This window comes from Nannospalax galili, unplaced genomic scaffold, assembly GCF_000622305.1.
Source record: "Nannospalax galili isolate Female #2095 unplaced genomic scaffold, S.galili_v1.0 scaffold204, whole genome shotgun sequence".
NCBI lineage: Eukaryota > Metazoa > Chordata > Mammalia > Rodentia > Spalacidae > Nannospalax > Nannospalax galili.
Genome location: NW_008350959.1, coordinates 974,805 through 992,388, shown reverse-complemented (window position 1 = coordinate 992,388; position 17,584 = coordinate 974,805). Strand labels below are relative to the sequence as shown.

The window sequence follows — 17,584 nt, the reverse complement described above, 5'->3', positions numbered from 1 at the left end:
CATGGGCTTTACCAGTTCTGTCCATGTGAAGATAAGTTAAAGGTCCTATTTGGTCGTGGCTGGCTTCACTTGGAAGCATGGAGGAAATGTTTCCTCTGTGTTGACCCTCCTCTTTGTAGACTGGACACTGGTTCAAGTCCATCTGGTGGGGACTGCATTGCCTCCCTGAGCCATGTAACCATGTAACCACAGTTATAGGACATTGCGAGAGATGCTCCACAGCCCCCAGGAACTTAGTCGACCTTGGAGGGCAAGGAGCAAAAACTGTCTTTTAAGTCCCTCCTACCAGATTAGTATAGGCCTCAAAGTGTGATTGTTAAACATCCTACAAGGTTAGTTCCCTCAGTCTGGTACTTTTAATTACCATGTGCTATGTAGATGAAGCTTGGGCAAAAAACAAACATTCTCAGATAAACCTTGACTAGTTATATATTTTGTTCCTTGAACTAGTTGACTAAACTATGACCTTAGAAATTTTAAGATTATGTGTATATTATTTTTGTCTCATCCTTTATATATCATAACAGAGCTACATAGACCTTCATCACCTGTTTAGGCTTTCTCATTTTTTCCATATATTTTGGAAAATATCTCCATTCCCGTATCCTTTTAACATCTTTTACATCTCATTTTCTTTTTTAAAAAAATAATTGTGAGACATAATAACATTAAAAAATTTTCCATCTGTTGTGAGAATTATTTTCCTGGCAATACTAAGGAATGTTTATCCCCTTCTAAGGTTCTAGTGTCAAACCAATGTTTGATTATAGTTTTTCTCGGGCTCCAGTGATTTACTGAGCTTACTTATAGAGATGACTGAGGGGTTGCTGAGGTATATGAGTAACCTGAGGGTATGCACACTGGAAAGCCTTTACCCAGCATGGATCAAGCCTTCTCTTCCTAGCTTTCCCCAAATAATATACTTTAGTCATCCCCAAATCCAGTGATTAGGACCAAATTACATAAAGTTGGCTGGGAAGAGTGGATGGATACACTCCAGTAAGGGCCCCGTGACCCCGCTTGCCCCTCCTTTAATGAAGGAGCACAACCATCAATAAGCCCAGTTGTGGTGTTTAGCAAGCAGGCACAGATGAAGTTGTAATGATGGTAGTTATTTCATGTCGAAGAGACTACTGTAAAGCATTATTTTATTAAAAGAACATGGAATTTAAAAGGATTTGGTGCTAGGATCTACAAATGAGGGAGAACATACACATCTTTTTTTTTTCTCTGAGTCTTGTGTTACTTCACTTAAGTATAACAGTTTCTAGATTGATCCATTTACCTGCAAATTTCATTATTTCATCTTTCTTTACTGCTGAATAAAACTCCATTGTAAAATGTACCACATTTTTGTTAACCACTCATCAGTTGAGGGACACTTAAGTTGCTTCCATCTTTTAGCTGTTGTGAAAAGAGCAGTAACAAACACAGTTGTACAAGTGTCTCTACAATAGGATGATTTCTTTGGGTATATGCCAAGGAGTGGTATAACCAGGTCATATGGTAGGTTCATTTTTGGTTTTTAAAGAGTTCTTTTTAAAGTATTCCCTTACAATGTTTTGGAATTTTTTTGGGTGTCTGTTGTGATGTTTCCCCTTTCATCTCTGATTTTGTTGATTTGGATTTGCTTTTTCTTTCTTTTGGTTAACTGGGCTAAGGGTCTGTCTATTTTGTTTAACCTATCAAAGAACCAGCTCTTAGATTCAATGATTTTTTAAAAAACATTTTATTTATTATTTTTATTTTATGTGTATGAGTGCATTGCCTGCGTGCATGTATATTAGTGTACCACGTGTTCGCAGTGCCTTTGGAGGCCAGAAGAGGAGGTTAGATTCCCTTGGAGGAGTTAAGGATGGTTCATAGCTGCCATGTGGGTGCTGGGAATTGAACCTGGGTCTTCTGCAAAAGCAGTCAGTGCTCTTAACCGCTGAGCCATCCACCCCCCCAACATTCAATGATTTTTTTTTTTTTGAATTGTTTTGTTTGTACGGCTCTAATTTTTGTTATTTCTTCTCATTTGGGGCTGGTGTTTCTTACCTTTCCAGTGTTTTGAGTTGTATTGTCAAGTCATTTACATGTGCTCTTTCTGATGTTTTAAATGTAGGCACTAAGAGCTAGAAATTTCCCTCTTAGGACTGCTTTTGTGTGTCCCAGAAGTTTTGTTGTATTGTGTTGTCATTTTCATTTTGTCCCAGGAATACTTTTATTTTTTTAATTTCTTCTTTGACTCATTCATCATTCAGGAGTGTGTTGTTTAATCTCCATTAGTTTGTGTAGTTACTAGAGTTTCTTTTGCTGTTGATTATAATAAGCTTTATTGAGCCATGGGTTTATAAAAGGCATGGAATTTTTTCCTTTTTTTTTTTTTTTTTTTTAGTTGTTGTTGAGATTTGTTTTGTGTCCCAGAATGTGGTCAATTTTAGAATAACTTGCATGATTAGAATAACTTGCATGAGCTGCTAAGTAGAAAATGTATTCTTTGGTCCTTGGGTGGAATATTCTGTGTATGTCTGTTAGGTCTATTTCATGTAATATGTCATTTAATTCAGTTGTCTCTCTGTTTCTTTGTACAGTTGACCTGTCTTTTGAAAACAGTGGGGTATTAAAATCATCTAGTATTACTGAGTTGGGGTTAATCTCTGTTTTATAGTCTTGGAGTACTTATTTCATGAAATTGGGTGCTCCAGAGTTTGGTGCATAAATGTTCATGAGTGTAATATCTTCTTGGTCAGTTGTTCCTTTGATTAAAATCAAGTGACTCTATCAGCTTCTTAGGGCCATTTGCTTAGAATATTTTTTTCCATCCTTTCACTCTAAGATAGTGTCTATCCTTGAAGATGAGTTTCTTGAAGACAACAAAAAGATGTTTTTTTTTTTTTTTCTTGATCCATTGCACCAGCCTGTGTCTTTTCACAGGGGAGTTGAGGCTATTGATATTTAGTGTTATTATTGAAATGTGTGTATTGTGTACTGTCATTTTAATTTCTTTGTGTTTGTGGCCCCATTTTGTGTTTCCGTTGTTGTACCTTTCTTTGTTTTCATTCTGTAGCCTCTTGGGTCATTCTTTTCTTTGGTTCTCTGTATTGCTTTGAGTAGTCTCTGTAGGGCTGGTTTAGATGACATGAATTCTTTCAGCCTATTTGTGTCATGGAAATTTTTCTGTTCCCCTTTGACATTGATAGATAGCTTTGCTGGATAAAGTATTTGGGGTTGGCATCCATGGTTGTTTAGAACTGGGAATGCTTTGCTCTAGGCCTGTCTGGCTTTCATAGTTTGCATTGAAAAGTCAGCTGTAATTCTGATGGGTTTCCTTTATATGTAACTTGTTGTTTTTCTCTAGCAGCTTTCAGTACCTTCTCTTTGTTCTGTGCATTTAATGATTTTGCTATGATATGTCACGGGAACTGTCTGTTCTGATTATGTCTTAATGGTGTTCTCTGTGCTTCTTGAATCTCTATAGGTATATCTTTCCTTAATTTAGGGACATTGTCTTCTGTGATCCTATTGCGATATGTTCAATGCCATTGGCTTGAGATTCTTCTCCTTCCTGTATGCTTATAATACATAGATTTGGTCACTTCATGTTGTCCCACATTTCATGAGTATTCCATTCCTGTGTTTTTTTCAAATTTTCCATAACCTTTGCTTAAAGAGTCCAGGTCTTCAACTTTATCCTCCAATCTTGATGTTCTGTTTTCCATTTCATTCATTCTGCTTGTGAGACTTTCTCCTGTTGTTTCTACTTTGTTTATTGAGTCTTTCAGTCTGGTGTTCCTTTCCATTTGGGTTTTCTTCACTATTCCTATCCCTTCAGTGAATTCACTTTTCAAGTTATGAATGTTTTTGATATTTCATTAAACTGCATATTTGTATATTCTTGGGCTTCCATCATAAGTTTATGCCTTTCCTCTTTGAGTTGAGTTGTTTGTGTTTTCTTGAAGTTCTTTGATCACGTTCATGATTGTTTAAATTCTGCATTCTGGGGTTCTTCAGGGTGGCTCTCGTTGCTCTGTACTCCTGTAGGACTCATGGGTTTGGGGGGCATATTTTTCTCATTTTTCATATTGCTTGTGTTTTTGCTTTGCCATTTGGGCATAGGGATGCTCTTTGTCACTTATGTGTCCAACAGTAACTTCTACTCTGTTTTTCTTTAATTTTGTTTCTGTTAATATTGTTTATGTAGCTTAGTTACTTTTTCAGGTATGGAAGATAAATTGGTGAGCATTTCAAGTTCTTGCAGGGTAGTAGACTGGCCAGAGTCCTGGCTGAGTAGGTCTGTCTGCCTGATCCAGAGGCTGGGAAGTTGTTGGTGGGGGGACTGCCTTGGGATGGACTTAGGGATCTATGCTAGGGTGTTTAGTTAGTCTGGTTTAGGGAGCTAGTCCTGGGATCTTTGGTGAAGGAATTGGAGCCTGCCTATCAATTTTCAGCTTTTATAATGTAAGCAGTGTTTGAACTGTGGTATGCATAAATGATGGTGCTAGTTGGCCAAAACAGAATCCATTCCAAAGGCCAAAAATGTCTAAAGTATTTGGGAGCTCTTATCTAATCCTTAAAAGATTTTAGGGTTACTGCTTCAGAGGGGGTAATGTTAGAGAAGCAGAAAGCCCCATTTAAAAAAAAAAAAAGAAGGAAGAGTATATGAAGTTATCAGAAAAATGTGATGGGGAGACATGGGAAGAGTTGGAGGGGAGGGAGTGGGCATGGATTTGATCAAAACACCCTATACGCATGTATGAAATTCTCAATAAATTATTTTTTTAAAAAGAAAGTTAATATACTGAAAAATAGATGCTGATTTCTTCTTCACTGCAAATATTTGGTGTGGGCTATTTCCCTTCTCCCAGGTTTTTTGTTTATTGTTTTTAGCCGCCATGCATGGCTCCAGAACCTAAATGCAGGTTTTATTGATCTGTGTCTGCCTAACCTCGGCCCTTTACATTTACCGCTTACATTTAGAACATGCTAATGAATAATGTATCAGTACATATTGAATATATATTTCTCATTTGATAGTTTTTATTGATAAGAATCCTCTCTTGGTATGCTTCATGATTAGAAATGGGAAGAATTTGGGGCTCTGTAGATCCCAACCTTGTCTTGGCGGTCATTTACTTTTCAGTGACTTTGGGTAGGTCTTCTCCTCTCTGCGTTGTTAAAGGAGTGCAGTCATTTTGGTATGTAGCTGTTGAATGAATAATATATTTAATATCTAGCCTAATGATTTCATAAGCATTGATAAGGGTTTTGTTTGCTTACCTGTTTTATCTTTTTTTCTATATTTCGATAGTTATTTAGATCCCCTCCCCTATCACCACCCCTCCCCAATTTCATGTACTCTACTATGTGTGTGAATTAATTAATTAATATATGGCCTATCGAAATTTGTGTCCTGAAATGCCCTTCGGTGTAAGTCCATCTACTGAAGCCTAGTTAACCTATTGGGAGTCACATCCTTTAAAAAAAGACTGACTCTTTTTTTAGAAAAAAACCAGCAGCTGTTGGTTGCCATTAGTTCCTCAGGTAGGGATGGGGTTTCTTACCCACCTCCCCACATCTGCACAAGGATTTTGTCTGGCTTGAGCTTAGGTGGTAGTTGAACATGTTGTCACCATTGCTGTGAATCCTTTGAGTAAGTTCCCAGCTGTTTAGAAAACTGTTTCCTTGTGGTCATTCACCACCTCTGGCTCTTAGAGTATTTCTGCCCCCTCTTCCACAATGATCCCTGAGCCTTGGGAGACAGAAGTTTGATATAGGTATCATATTTGGGGATAATCATTCTGAAGTCTCATTCTCTGCATGTTGACTACTTATGGGTCTCTGTTAATCACCATCTGCTGCAGAAGGATGCTTCTCTTGTGAGAACTGAGAGATGCATTAATCACTGCAGGTCTGGGAGAGCTTGAAGGTCTAGGCCTTGCACATATCCTAGTGAACAAAGCAGGCCTGAGAGCTGAGATGGTGGGGCTTGGGAGGTCTTTGGATAAGCTGTTTGCTCTCTTTTTAAGGAGGCTGCTCTATTTGAATTTTTTCCCCTTGCAGATAACAGACAAGAGAGTATCTAGAAGACATGCCATTCTTGAGGTGCTGGGTAATCAGCTTCAAATCAAACCAGTAAGTATGTTATTGGTTTATTTTAACCCTTTGTCTCTCACCCTTTGAGTGCCTGACTAGGGGTGCCTGTACTAAGTTTATGAAAATACGTAATTCATGTCAGAATGTATTCTTCTCATACTTCTAAGGTAAGTATCTAAATATTAAACTGTACTTCTCCTTAGGACAAAGCTACATTTGAATAGTTAAAGTTAATGGAAGATGACTTCCTGTCTCTGTATACATTGTAATTTTGTTTATAACTGGATATTTCAAATAATTTCCATAAGAATACCTGTAACTTGGGATGGGGAGATGGTTAGTGCTATGCAGTACAAGAACCTGAGTTCTGATCTCAAGCATACACTCAAAAGCAGGCCTGGCTACCAGTGCCTGTAACTCTAGTGTGAAGGGGAGCAGAATAGCATCCCTGCAGCTTGCTGGTCAGTTAGCCTAGCCAAAAAATGGTGAGCTCCAGGTGCCGTGAGCGAGTAGGGAAGAAAGAGGTAGATGAAGACCTCTGACATCCTCTACTGGCTTCTGCAAGGGAATGCGTGCACACACACACTCAGAAACACAAGAATGCCTCTATTTAGTGGGTGATTTTACGGGGAGAGATAGGGTAGTAAGTAGTCACTTCAGTGTTACAACATTGTATCAACAAATTTCTATGCCTCTTTGTGTAGAGCTGACTATTTCTTTAAAAAAAAAAAATTATGTGTATGCATGTATTGCCTGCATGTAGGTAAGTGCACCCGTGTCATGCAATGCCTGCAGAGGACAGAAGAGGCTGTCGGATCCCCTGAAACTGGAGTTACAGACAGTTGTTAGCTGCCATGCAGGTGCTGGGAATTGAACCCGGGTCTTCTGCAGGAACAGTCAGTGTTCTTAAATGCTGAGCCATCTCTCCAGCCCCAGAGCTGAATATTTCTAAATTTGAGAATTTATTCAATTTCATTATTTTGAAAATAATTTAAATTTGAAGCATTCCCTTTAGAATAATAATTTTAATTATTTGCTTTAGAGTCGGAAGTATTGGTGCTTTGCAGGGAAGTTTTGGAGACTTCACGGTCATTCCTTGTCATTTTCAGACTCTGTTGTATGGGAGAATGAAGTATGTCTGTGGGGTTCATTCACTTTGAAATAGTTTATTTGGTGGTAAAATAATTAGCATGGAGCTAAATTTACTAGTTTTCAATATTTTTAGGCCTTGTGCTCTACCTCTGAGCTACAGCCCCACTCTGATGCCATTGTTCATGCACTTCTGCCTATGGTATGCGTAGTCATCTCATCTTACACAGATACTACTTCCTTTTACTACCCTTTATTGAACTGCTGCCATAGTGTCCTTCTAGTTCAGGTACTGGCACAATTTTTACGTAGAGCTAGATTTACCATTTCAACCTGGAATGAATACTATTTTTAGTTTTGTTTCATTCTCATTCTGTACTGAGTCTAGTGGTGTGAATGAGAAATGTCTCTTATAAGCTCCAAGTGTTCAGACACTTGGCCCCAGTTGGTGGCACTGTTTGTCAAAGTTTAGGAGGTGTAGCCTTGCTGGAGGAAGCACATCACTGAGGGTGGGCTTTAAGAGTTCATAGCTTTGTCCCACTTCCAGCTTGTCTCTGAGCTTCCTGTCTGACCTTGAAGATGTGTGCTTTCAGCTTTCTGTTCTGGCCATGTCTGCCACCATAACTCCCTGCCACGATGGGCTCCTATTCCTCTGGAACCGTAAGCTTAATAAACTCTTCCTTCTATAAGCTGCCTTGTTCATGGTGTTTTATCACAGCAACAGAAAAGTAACTAATACACTGAGTACCTTGATATGTCAGTATCTTTAGTCAGTGCCCTAGGGAGCTCTTTATTCATCAGCAGTTATTTATCTCTAGATCTTCTGTCTTCTTTTTCTTAGATGACATTTACTGGGTCTTAAACTTATTGAATACAGAAAATCCAACCAACCTTTATGTCTCTAGTATTTACTTTAATGCTTAGATCACACTAGGTTTCAACATGGTTGGATGCATGAGTCGCTGAGGTGAGAACTGTGTTACATATTTCTGGGAGTGGGTACCTCATGGACTTTTATAAGAGTATGTTACTTTCCAGTACTCAGTTTCTCACATCTTTCTAATGAACTGCCTTGGCAAAGAATAAAGGAAAAGGATAAAGCGGACTTCCATTCCTATTTCTGACAGGACATGATATGTTTAACTTGACTGTGTTCAGAATAGCAATGCTGGGTAATAATATACCTGATCTCCCAGTGAAAGATTTGGGACAGCACTTATATTTTGCAGGATTTATATTGACTGCTCTGTAATCCATGATAACAAAAGGAGGAGCTTATATTAATACTGTATTGTTTCATCAGCAGACCCTTTAAGTAGTCCTTGATGATTGGATTTCTGTTTTTTAAAGTTAGTTCTTGGAGAATTTCACATGCTGTGTTTGGATCATATTCATCCCTCCTATCCCAGCTCTTTCCAGGTCCATCCACCCTTTCCTCACCACCCAACTTTTTGTACTCTATTTTTTTCCTAAGATTTTATTTTTATTTTATGTGTATGAGTGGTTTGCTTATGTGTAAGTGTACCATGTGCATGCACTGCCCCAAAAGGCCAAAATACAGAGTCAGATTCCCTGGAACTGTAGTTAACAGATGGTTGTGAGTCACCATGTAGGTACTGGTGACCAAACCCAGGTCCTCTGCAAGAGCAACAAGTGCGCTTAAGCACTGAGCTGTCTCTCCAACCCCTCTTCCACCCCTTTTAAGAACCACTGAGTCCAATTTGTGCTGCCCATATACTCTTGGGTATGTGGCCATCCACTGGACCTAGCAGGGGAAACAATGTTAAAGAAAACTAACTGTCCCTCTCCCAGCAGTTATCAGTTACTAGCAGCTCCTCAGCTAGGGCCCACCTTCCATGTTCATGCTGGGATTTTTTTTTCCAGACTTAATCAGTTCTTACAGTAGGTTCGTAGATTTTTCTGGATTGTGTTTTTAATAATAAAATCCTACTGATAGTTACATATGCAGAAATCAACAAACTAATAGTAATTTTTATTCCACTTACAAAGTATTGATACTTTTTCATTTATTTTACATGTGTGTGTGTGCATGCATGTGTATGTTTGCACATGTGTAGAGGTCAGAGGACAACTTGCAGGAGTCAGTTCTCTCTTGTTACGTGGATCCTTGGAATTGAACTCAGGTTATTAGGCTTGGCAACGAGGGCCTCCACCCACTGAGCCATCTCTTCAGCCCAGTCTTGATTAATACTTACAGCTCTTGTTGGTTGTGCACATTTGCTTTATTTCAGTTTGGCTTTTCTTCAGATATTCTCTCTTTACTGAATTATAGCTTCATGTCATGACTTGTTTTAGTTATTTCATTTAGCTTTGTTTTCATGGTCTTCAGTATTCTATACATATTTTTTGTTGAGTTCTTAAACATATTTATAATTGCTGTTTTGAAATCATGGTCTTAGGCATCAGCTAGGGCTGCCTTTCTCAGGAAGCATTATGATTGGGGTGTTGATTTCTGGAAGAGACTTACTGTCTTGGCTTTTCATCTTGTGTTCTTGCAACAGGACTTGGGCACCTGGAGTTGTGTCAGTGGTGCTTCTTATGGGTTGGGTAGGTGATCGCACGTTTGAATGGATGTTTTTATCTTTGTTGCTGTTACCCACACTTGTCAGGTTTTGGCACAGCTGAGTGGTGCTTGGTGTTCAGTCCTGGGGCCACTTTGTGTTGATGTGTGAATGGGGATAAGAAGTTGGTACAGTGTACCTGGGAATGTGTTCTGAGTCTGAGGTTCCAGGACAGACTGTGTGTCCTGGAGCAGCAGGCGAACTGAGTGGCTGCTATGGGAATGTGTTGGCAGACAGGTCTGTGTTGAGTTTTGATTGGAGGGACAGGGCAGTTCCAGTTTGATGTAACAAAGAAAAGGTACTAAGGTAACTCTTGACTGGATCTGTCTGCGATGATGTACTGGGTGTACAACCCCAGCCATGCCTGGGAGTGTGTGGATGTCTGCAAGGGCAGGGGAAGTTTTCTACAACTGACCAAGCTGGGCCACTGCAGAGGCCATGCAACCCCACAAGGCCTGGGGGAGTGGGGTGGTGGAAATAGGCCAGGGTTCTCACAGGTCTAGGGGAAACTCGCAGGTATAGGAAGTGCAGGAAGCTGTAGGATCTAAGATGCTTGGGTGCTGGGTGGGAGGTGGGGGAGGGTAGGGAAGGCTGGGACTGGGGAACTCAGTAAAGGAACCAGCAGGTGTATAGCAGTACTCATGGGTCCTTGGACTGCATAACCAAAGAAGGCAGTGGAATGCTGGGGATAGGGACCTGCACAATCTCAGCAGCCTGAGGGCTGTGTCCCTCTCTCAAGCTCCTTCTCTTTAGCCTCATGGTTCATTTCCATTTTCCTGGATCCTGCAGTTATATCAAGATATATACTTACATCTAGGGATTTGGAGCCAAGATCCACAGATGAAAGACAATATATGTTGCTTGTTTTTCTGAGTCTGTGTTTCTTCATTTAGTATATCAAGCTTCTAGTTCTATTCATGTACCTGCAAATTTCATTATTTCATCTTTCTTTACTGCTGAGTAGAACTCCATTGTGTAAATGCACCACATTTTCATTATCCATCCCTCAGTTCAGAACATTTAGGTTGCTTCCATCTCTTAACTGTTGTGAAAAGAGCAGCAACAAACATAGCTGTGTGAATATCTCTATAGTAGGATAAGTCTGTTGGGTATATACCAGGGAATGGTATATGACTGGATCATATAGTAGTTTTATTTTTAGTTTTTTAAGGTTCTCCTCACTGATTTCCAGAGTGGTTGCACCAGTTTGCAATCCTACTACCAGTGGGCGAGGGTTCCCCTTTCCCTGCATCCCCCCAGCATTTGGTGTCATTTTCTGTCTTAATCGTAGCCATTCTGACTGGGGTTAGATGACATCTTAAAGGGGGTATGATTTGCAATTCCCTAATTACTAAGGATGTTGAATGATAGCTCTCTGTTCAGATCCATAGCCCGTTTTTTAATTACATCATTTATTTTTTTACTTGTTTTTTGAGTTTTTTGTATATTCTGGACATTAATCCTCTGTCGATTGTATAGCTGGTGAAGAATTTCCTCCCACTCTGTGGACTTCCTCTTCACTCAATTGATTGTGTCCTTTGCTGTACAGAAGCTTTTTAGTTTAATGAGGTCTCATTTGTGGATTGATGTTTATTCCTGAGTGGCTGATGTCGGCTTTAGAAAGTCCTTTCCTGCACCTATATCTTGTAGGGCACTGCATATATATTCTTCTAACAGTTTTAGGCTTCACATTGAGATCTTTGACATTTGGAGGTGACTTTTGTACAGAGTGATAGGTATAGGTCTAATTTTATTCTTCTACATGTGGAGATCTAATTTTACCAGCACCATTTGTTGAAGATGCTCTTTCCTCCAGTGTGTGTTCTTGACACCTTCATCAAATATCAGGTGACTGGAGTTGTATGCACTCATATTTGGGTTAGTTTCCTTCTATATTATTTAGATGTAATATGTGGAGGAGGAGATAGCACTATGAAGGAAAACTGGTGAAGTTCTCTATAGAGAACTGTGTTACCAATGACTGGTCATGTCCTCAGGGCAAATTCATTGCTGACAGTACTTTTTATTCATTTGGTGAAAAGTTTCTTATTTTAGTTCTTGGATGATGTAGACAGAAATTCTATAAATTGCAAGTTGTTTCCTTAGTGTTGTCTATAACTATATATAAATTGCAAGTTTTCTTAGAGTTGATACTTAGAATATACCTTTGTATGTTGTGTTTTTGTATATTGATGATTATGTTTTTGCATTCCACAAAATTCCTGAGTTGTTGTTGTTCTAATGAAGTTATGACTAGACTTGTGAAATATTGATAAAAATCTATAATAGTCTTTAACTCCTGAAAAGTTTTCTATCAAAGGAAAAAAATACCTGAAAATAAAGGGTCCCCTTTTGGATCACTCTTGCAATCTTTAATAATTCTAAGAAAAAACTATAGGCCCAGACCTTTACAGACTGCCTGAATCCAGCCTCTGGCATAGTGGTGAGCTTCCAAAATCATACCATGCCCACCTCCTTAAACTGGGACCACCTTCAGCCTGTCCTACTGCTTGTAGGCTAGGCTTTTCTGCCTTTTAGTAGGGGTCCAGACCTTTGTAGACTGCCTGAGGGTGCCTGCCTAGTGAACTTCCCAAATTGTGCTGTGCCTGCTGTGTAGTAGGGGCCCAGACCTTAGGAGGAAACCTGAGAGTATCTGATTGACCCCTAATTTGGGCCTCTGGAGTAGCTGGACTAGAGCCATCTGGTCCCTCCAATATAAAGTCTAAAGAGAGAACCTGAAGCCTAGACCAACCAACTTTTCATTTCCAAGAATAAAACAACAAAGGTATTCAGTAATACAAACAGAGTCAGACTTCAACTCAATAAAGGAAGGCTTGGGTTTCATACCAGAACCACAAACATTTAAAAAAATCCATGCAAAAAATCACAATGAAAAAAAAATATGAAAAACTCAAATAATATGTCCCCACTAAGCACCACCAGTCCTATAGAAAAGTTCTACAATGACAACCCCCAAGAGATAACCCAGGATACAGAATTTAAAAGAACAATCATAAATCACATGATCAAAGAATTCGATGAATTCAATGAATTTAAAGAACACACACAAACAAATCAAAGAATTAAAAGAAGATAGGGATAAACTTCTGAGTTTACAATAAAGATAGAAAGATTGAAGAAAACTCAGGGTGAAATGAAGAAGGAAGTGAAACACTCAATAAGCCAATTTGAAACAACAGGAGAAAGTCCCACTGCTAGAATGAATGAAATGGAAAGCAGAATATCAAGACTGAACAATAAAGCTGAAGAATTGGACCACTCAAGCAAAGAGTATGAAAAATTAAAACACAGGAATGCAATATGCAGGAATTATAGGACACCATAAAAGACCAAATTTACACATAATAAGTATAGAGGAAGGAGAAGAATTTCAGGTTAATGGTATTGACCAGATCTTCAACAGGATTGTAGAACATTTCCCAAAATTAAGGAAAGACATGCCCATACAAATACAAGAAGCACATAGAACATCAAATAGACAGGACCAGAAAAGAAATTTCCTGTGGCATATCATAGCAAAACCACTAAATGGACAGAACAAAGAAAGAATACTAAAAGCTGCAAAAGAAAAACAAGTCACATATAAAGGAAAGCCCATCAGAATTACAGCTGACTTTTCAGTGCAAACTATAAAAGTCAGAAGAGTCTGGACCAAAGTATTGCCAGTTCTAAATGACCACAGGTGCCAACCCAGGATATTTTACCCAGCAAAGATTACAGTTGCAGGGAAAGAAAAATCTTCCAGGACATGAATAGGCTGAAAGAATACTTATCCACAAAACCAGCCCTTCAGAGAATACTTGAAGCAATACAAAGAGCTGAAGAAAGGAACAACTATATCCCAGGTGTAACAGAAAGAAACTAAACGAAGGTATAATTGTGGAAACACAGAGTTAGACTAAGAATGCAAACAGAAATTAAAATGATGGCACCAATATACACCTTTCAATAATATCTTTAAATATCAATTGACTGAACTCACCAGTCAAAAGACACAGGCTAATTGAATGGATTAAGAAAAAAATTCATCCTTTTTTGTTGTCTGCAAGAAACCCATCTCACCTTCAAGGACAGGCACTGCCTTAAGGTGAAAGGATGAAAAAGAATATTCCATGCAAATGGAACTAAGAAGCAAGCAGGAGCTGTAATTCTAATATCTGAGAAAACAGACTTCAAACTAAAACTAACCAGAAGAGATAGAGGGTCACTTCATTCTGGTCAAATGAACAAATGACCCAGAAGATATTACAAACATGAATACATATACACCAAACTCTGAACATGTATTGCACCAAATTTCATAAAAACAGTACTACAGGACTTTAAGACACAGATTAATCCCAACTCAGCAATAGTAGGGTATTTCAATATACCACTCTCTCCCTTAGGTCAACTGGACAAAGAATAAACAGAGAGATGTCAGAATTAAACAATACCATACCTAACAGACATCTACCAAATATTCCACACCAGCACCAAAGAATATACTTTCTATTCAGGACCCCATGGAATGTTCTCAAAAATTGACTACATTCTGGGGGGAAAAACCCTCAACAAATACAAAAATATTGAAATGATTCCATGCATTCTATCAGGCCACAATGCAATAAAACTTAAAATCAACATTGAAAGAAGCCCTAGTAACTACATGATCTTATGGAAATTAAGCAACACACTCCTAAATGATGAGTAGATCAAAGGAGAAATTAAAAAAGAAATAAAAGTATTCTGGAATTAAATGAAAAGGACAATACAACACAACAAAACTTCTGGGATACTTTAAAAGTAGTACTATGAGGGAAGTTTATAGTCCTAAGTGCCTCCATTAAAAAATCAGAAGGAGCATAAATAAATGACTTACATTGCAACTCAAGATTCTGGAAAGGCAACAAATGAAACCCAAACCCAGAAGATGAGAAGAATTAAGAAAAGTCAGAGTATAAATTAATGAAATAGAAACAAGGAAAGCAATACAAGGAATCAATAAATCTAAGAGCTGGTTCTTTGAAAAAAGGTAAACAAGATAGACAGACTCTTAGCCCAGTTAATCAAAAGAAAAAAAGCAACTCCAAATCAACAAAATCAGAGAAAGGGAAAACATCAGAACACACAACAAAAAGATTTAGAATATTATAAGGGAATACTTAAAAAAAAAAACCTATACTCTGTTAAATTTGAAAACCTGAAAGAAATAGATGGATATCCAAAATAATGCAAATCACCAAAGCTAAACCAAGAAGAAATCTTGAGTTTTAACAGACCCATAACATATAAGGAAATAAAAACAGTAATACAAAACATCCTGACTAAAATAAGCCCAGGCCCAGGTAGAGTCACAGAAATCTACCAGACATTTACAGAAGATCTACAACTAATACTACTTAAGTTTTCCAAAAAGATAGAAATGAAGCCAGGATGACTGTTAATACCAAAACCATGAAAAGATACAGCCAAAAAAGATATAGACTCATATCCTTAATAAACACAGATGCAAAAAAATTCAATAAACAGCATATAGCCACACATCAAAATGATCATCCACCATGATCAAGTCGGTTTTATTCCAGAGATGCAGAGACGGTTCAAAATATGTAAGTCAATAAATGTCATAAGTCATGTAGATGAACTTGGAGACAAAAATCTCATGGTCATCTCAATAGATGTAGAAAAGACCTTGGACAAAATTCAACATGCATTTATGTTAAAAGTCCTACATTGAGTTGGACTGGAGGGAACATACCTCAACATAATTAAAGCTATATACAATAAACCCATGGCCAACATCATTCTAAATGGAAAAAAACTGGAAGCATTCCTATTAAAACTAGGAAACAGACAGGGCTGTCCACTATCACCGTATCTTTTTAATATAGTGTTTGAAACTCTTTCTAGAGCAATAACACAAGAAGAGGAAGTTAAAGGAGTGCCAATTAGAAAAAAAGTCAAAGTATCCCTTTTTGCAGATGATATATTATACCTAAGAGATCCCAAAAATTCCACCAGAAATCTCCTAGAAATGATTAACACTTCAGTAAATTGGCAGATTACAAAATTCAGAAACCTTTCTGTATACCAATAACAAGTAGTCAGAGAAAGAGTACATAGAAGCCCTACCTTTCATAATAGTCTCAGAAAAAAAAAATCTTGGAATAAACCTGACCATAGACATCAGAGATCTCTACAATGAAAAATTTAAATCTTTAAAGAAAGAGATTGAGGAAGACATCAGAATATGGAAGGACCTCTCATGCTCATGGATTGGAAGAGTTAATTTTGTGAAAATGACCATCCTACCAAAAGCAGTATATAGATTCCAATCGAAATCCCCCTGACATGCATCACAGAATTAGAAAAAAAAGTCCTAAATTTCATATGGATGCCCAGAAGACCCTGAATAGCCAAAACAACCCCGAGTACAAAGAGCAATGCTGGGGAGGTGGGGGTGGGATTTCTATACCAGATCTCAAACTATATTACAGAGCTATAGCTATAAAACCAGCATGGTACTGGCACAAAAACAGACCCATAGATCAGTGAAATAGATTGAAGACCCAAGCATGAGTACATGCAGTTTCAGCCACCTGATATTTGACAAAGGGGCCAAGAACACACAGTGGAGAAAAGATAGCATCTTCAGCAAATGGTGCTGGCAAAACTGGATCTCCACATGTAGAAGAATGAAACTAGATCCTTATTTTTCACCTTGCACAAAAGTCAACTCCAGATGGATCAAAGAGCTCAATGTGAAACTCGAAGCTTTCAAGGTGTTAGAAGAAAATATTCACAGTAACCTACAAGTTACACAGGAATTAAGGTCAGTAGTTGACAAGTGGGACCTCATTAAACTAAAAAGCTTCTGTATAGCAAAAGAAACAGTCAAGAAAGTGAAGAGAAAACCCACAGAGTGGAAGAAAATCTTCACCTGCGACACACCTGGCAGAGTTTTGATATCCAGAATATATAAAGAACTCAAAAAACAAGAACCAGGAAAACAAGCAACCCAATTAAAAATGGGCGAAGGATCCAAACATTGTTCTCAAACATAGCTGAGAGATGGAAGCAACCTTTGTGCTCTTTTCACAATAGCTGAGTCATGGAAGCAACCTAAGTGTCCCTCAACTGACAAGTGAATGATGAAAATGTGGTTCATTTACACAATGGAGTCCTAAGCAGTAAAGACAAAATTGTGAAATCTACAGGTAAATCAATAGAACCGGAAATGTTATACTAAGTGAAGTAACACAGTCTGAGAAAAACGAACGACATATGTTCACTCATATTTGCGGATCCTAGCACCAAATCCTTATATGTGAGTATGTATCCTGATGTAACTACAGGAACCTGGAGAATCAAAGGAGCCAGAAAGGTAAATGGAAAGAAGGAACCTGAGAGAGAAGAACAGTAGGAGACAGGTGTTACTAAGGGAGAAATGGATAAAATGGGAGTATTTAAATGAGATGGGGGAGGAAGGGCTATACAAGGAGGTATAGGGATAAAGGGAAAGGAGTTTAAGAGAGGTGGGACTATAGGAGACCAGTATTAAGGGAGAAATGAGGAAAATGAGGCTACTTTAAATGGGGAGGGCATGGTGGGAGGCTTAGATGGGGGAGAGAGAAGAGAGAGAAATCATGCCTAGCTAGTAAAAAACCAGAGGGAAGGGCTGGAGAGATGGCTCAGTGGTTAAGAATGCTGATTGTTGACTACTATCCTCAGGCCTCTTGGGGTAAGTCTATAGCGCAGCTCTCCGCGCAGGGACTCCATAAGCCACATTCACACTTCCATATCCCCCCCCGCCATTCTATACTCCTAGTTTA

General features: G+C 38.4%; 1 protein-coding gene across 1 annotated transcript in view; it reads left to right on the top strand.

Annotated features, from left to right (window-relative positions):
* The window catches only part of Aplf (aprataxin and PNKP like factor), a 127,293-nt gene that overhangs the window by 14,502 nt on the left and 95,207 nt on the right, over positions 1 to 17,584 (top strand). The window contains 1 exon segment of the mRNA XM_029553528.1: positions 6,046 to 6,117. Within this exon segment, the coding sequence (XP_029409388.1) occupies positions 6,046 to 6,117 (72 nt within the window).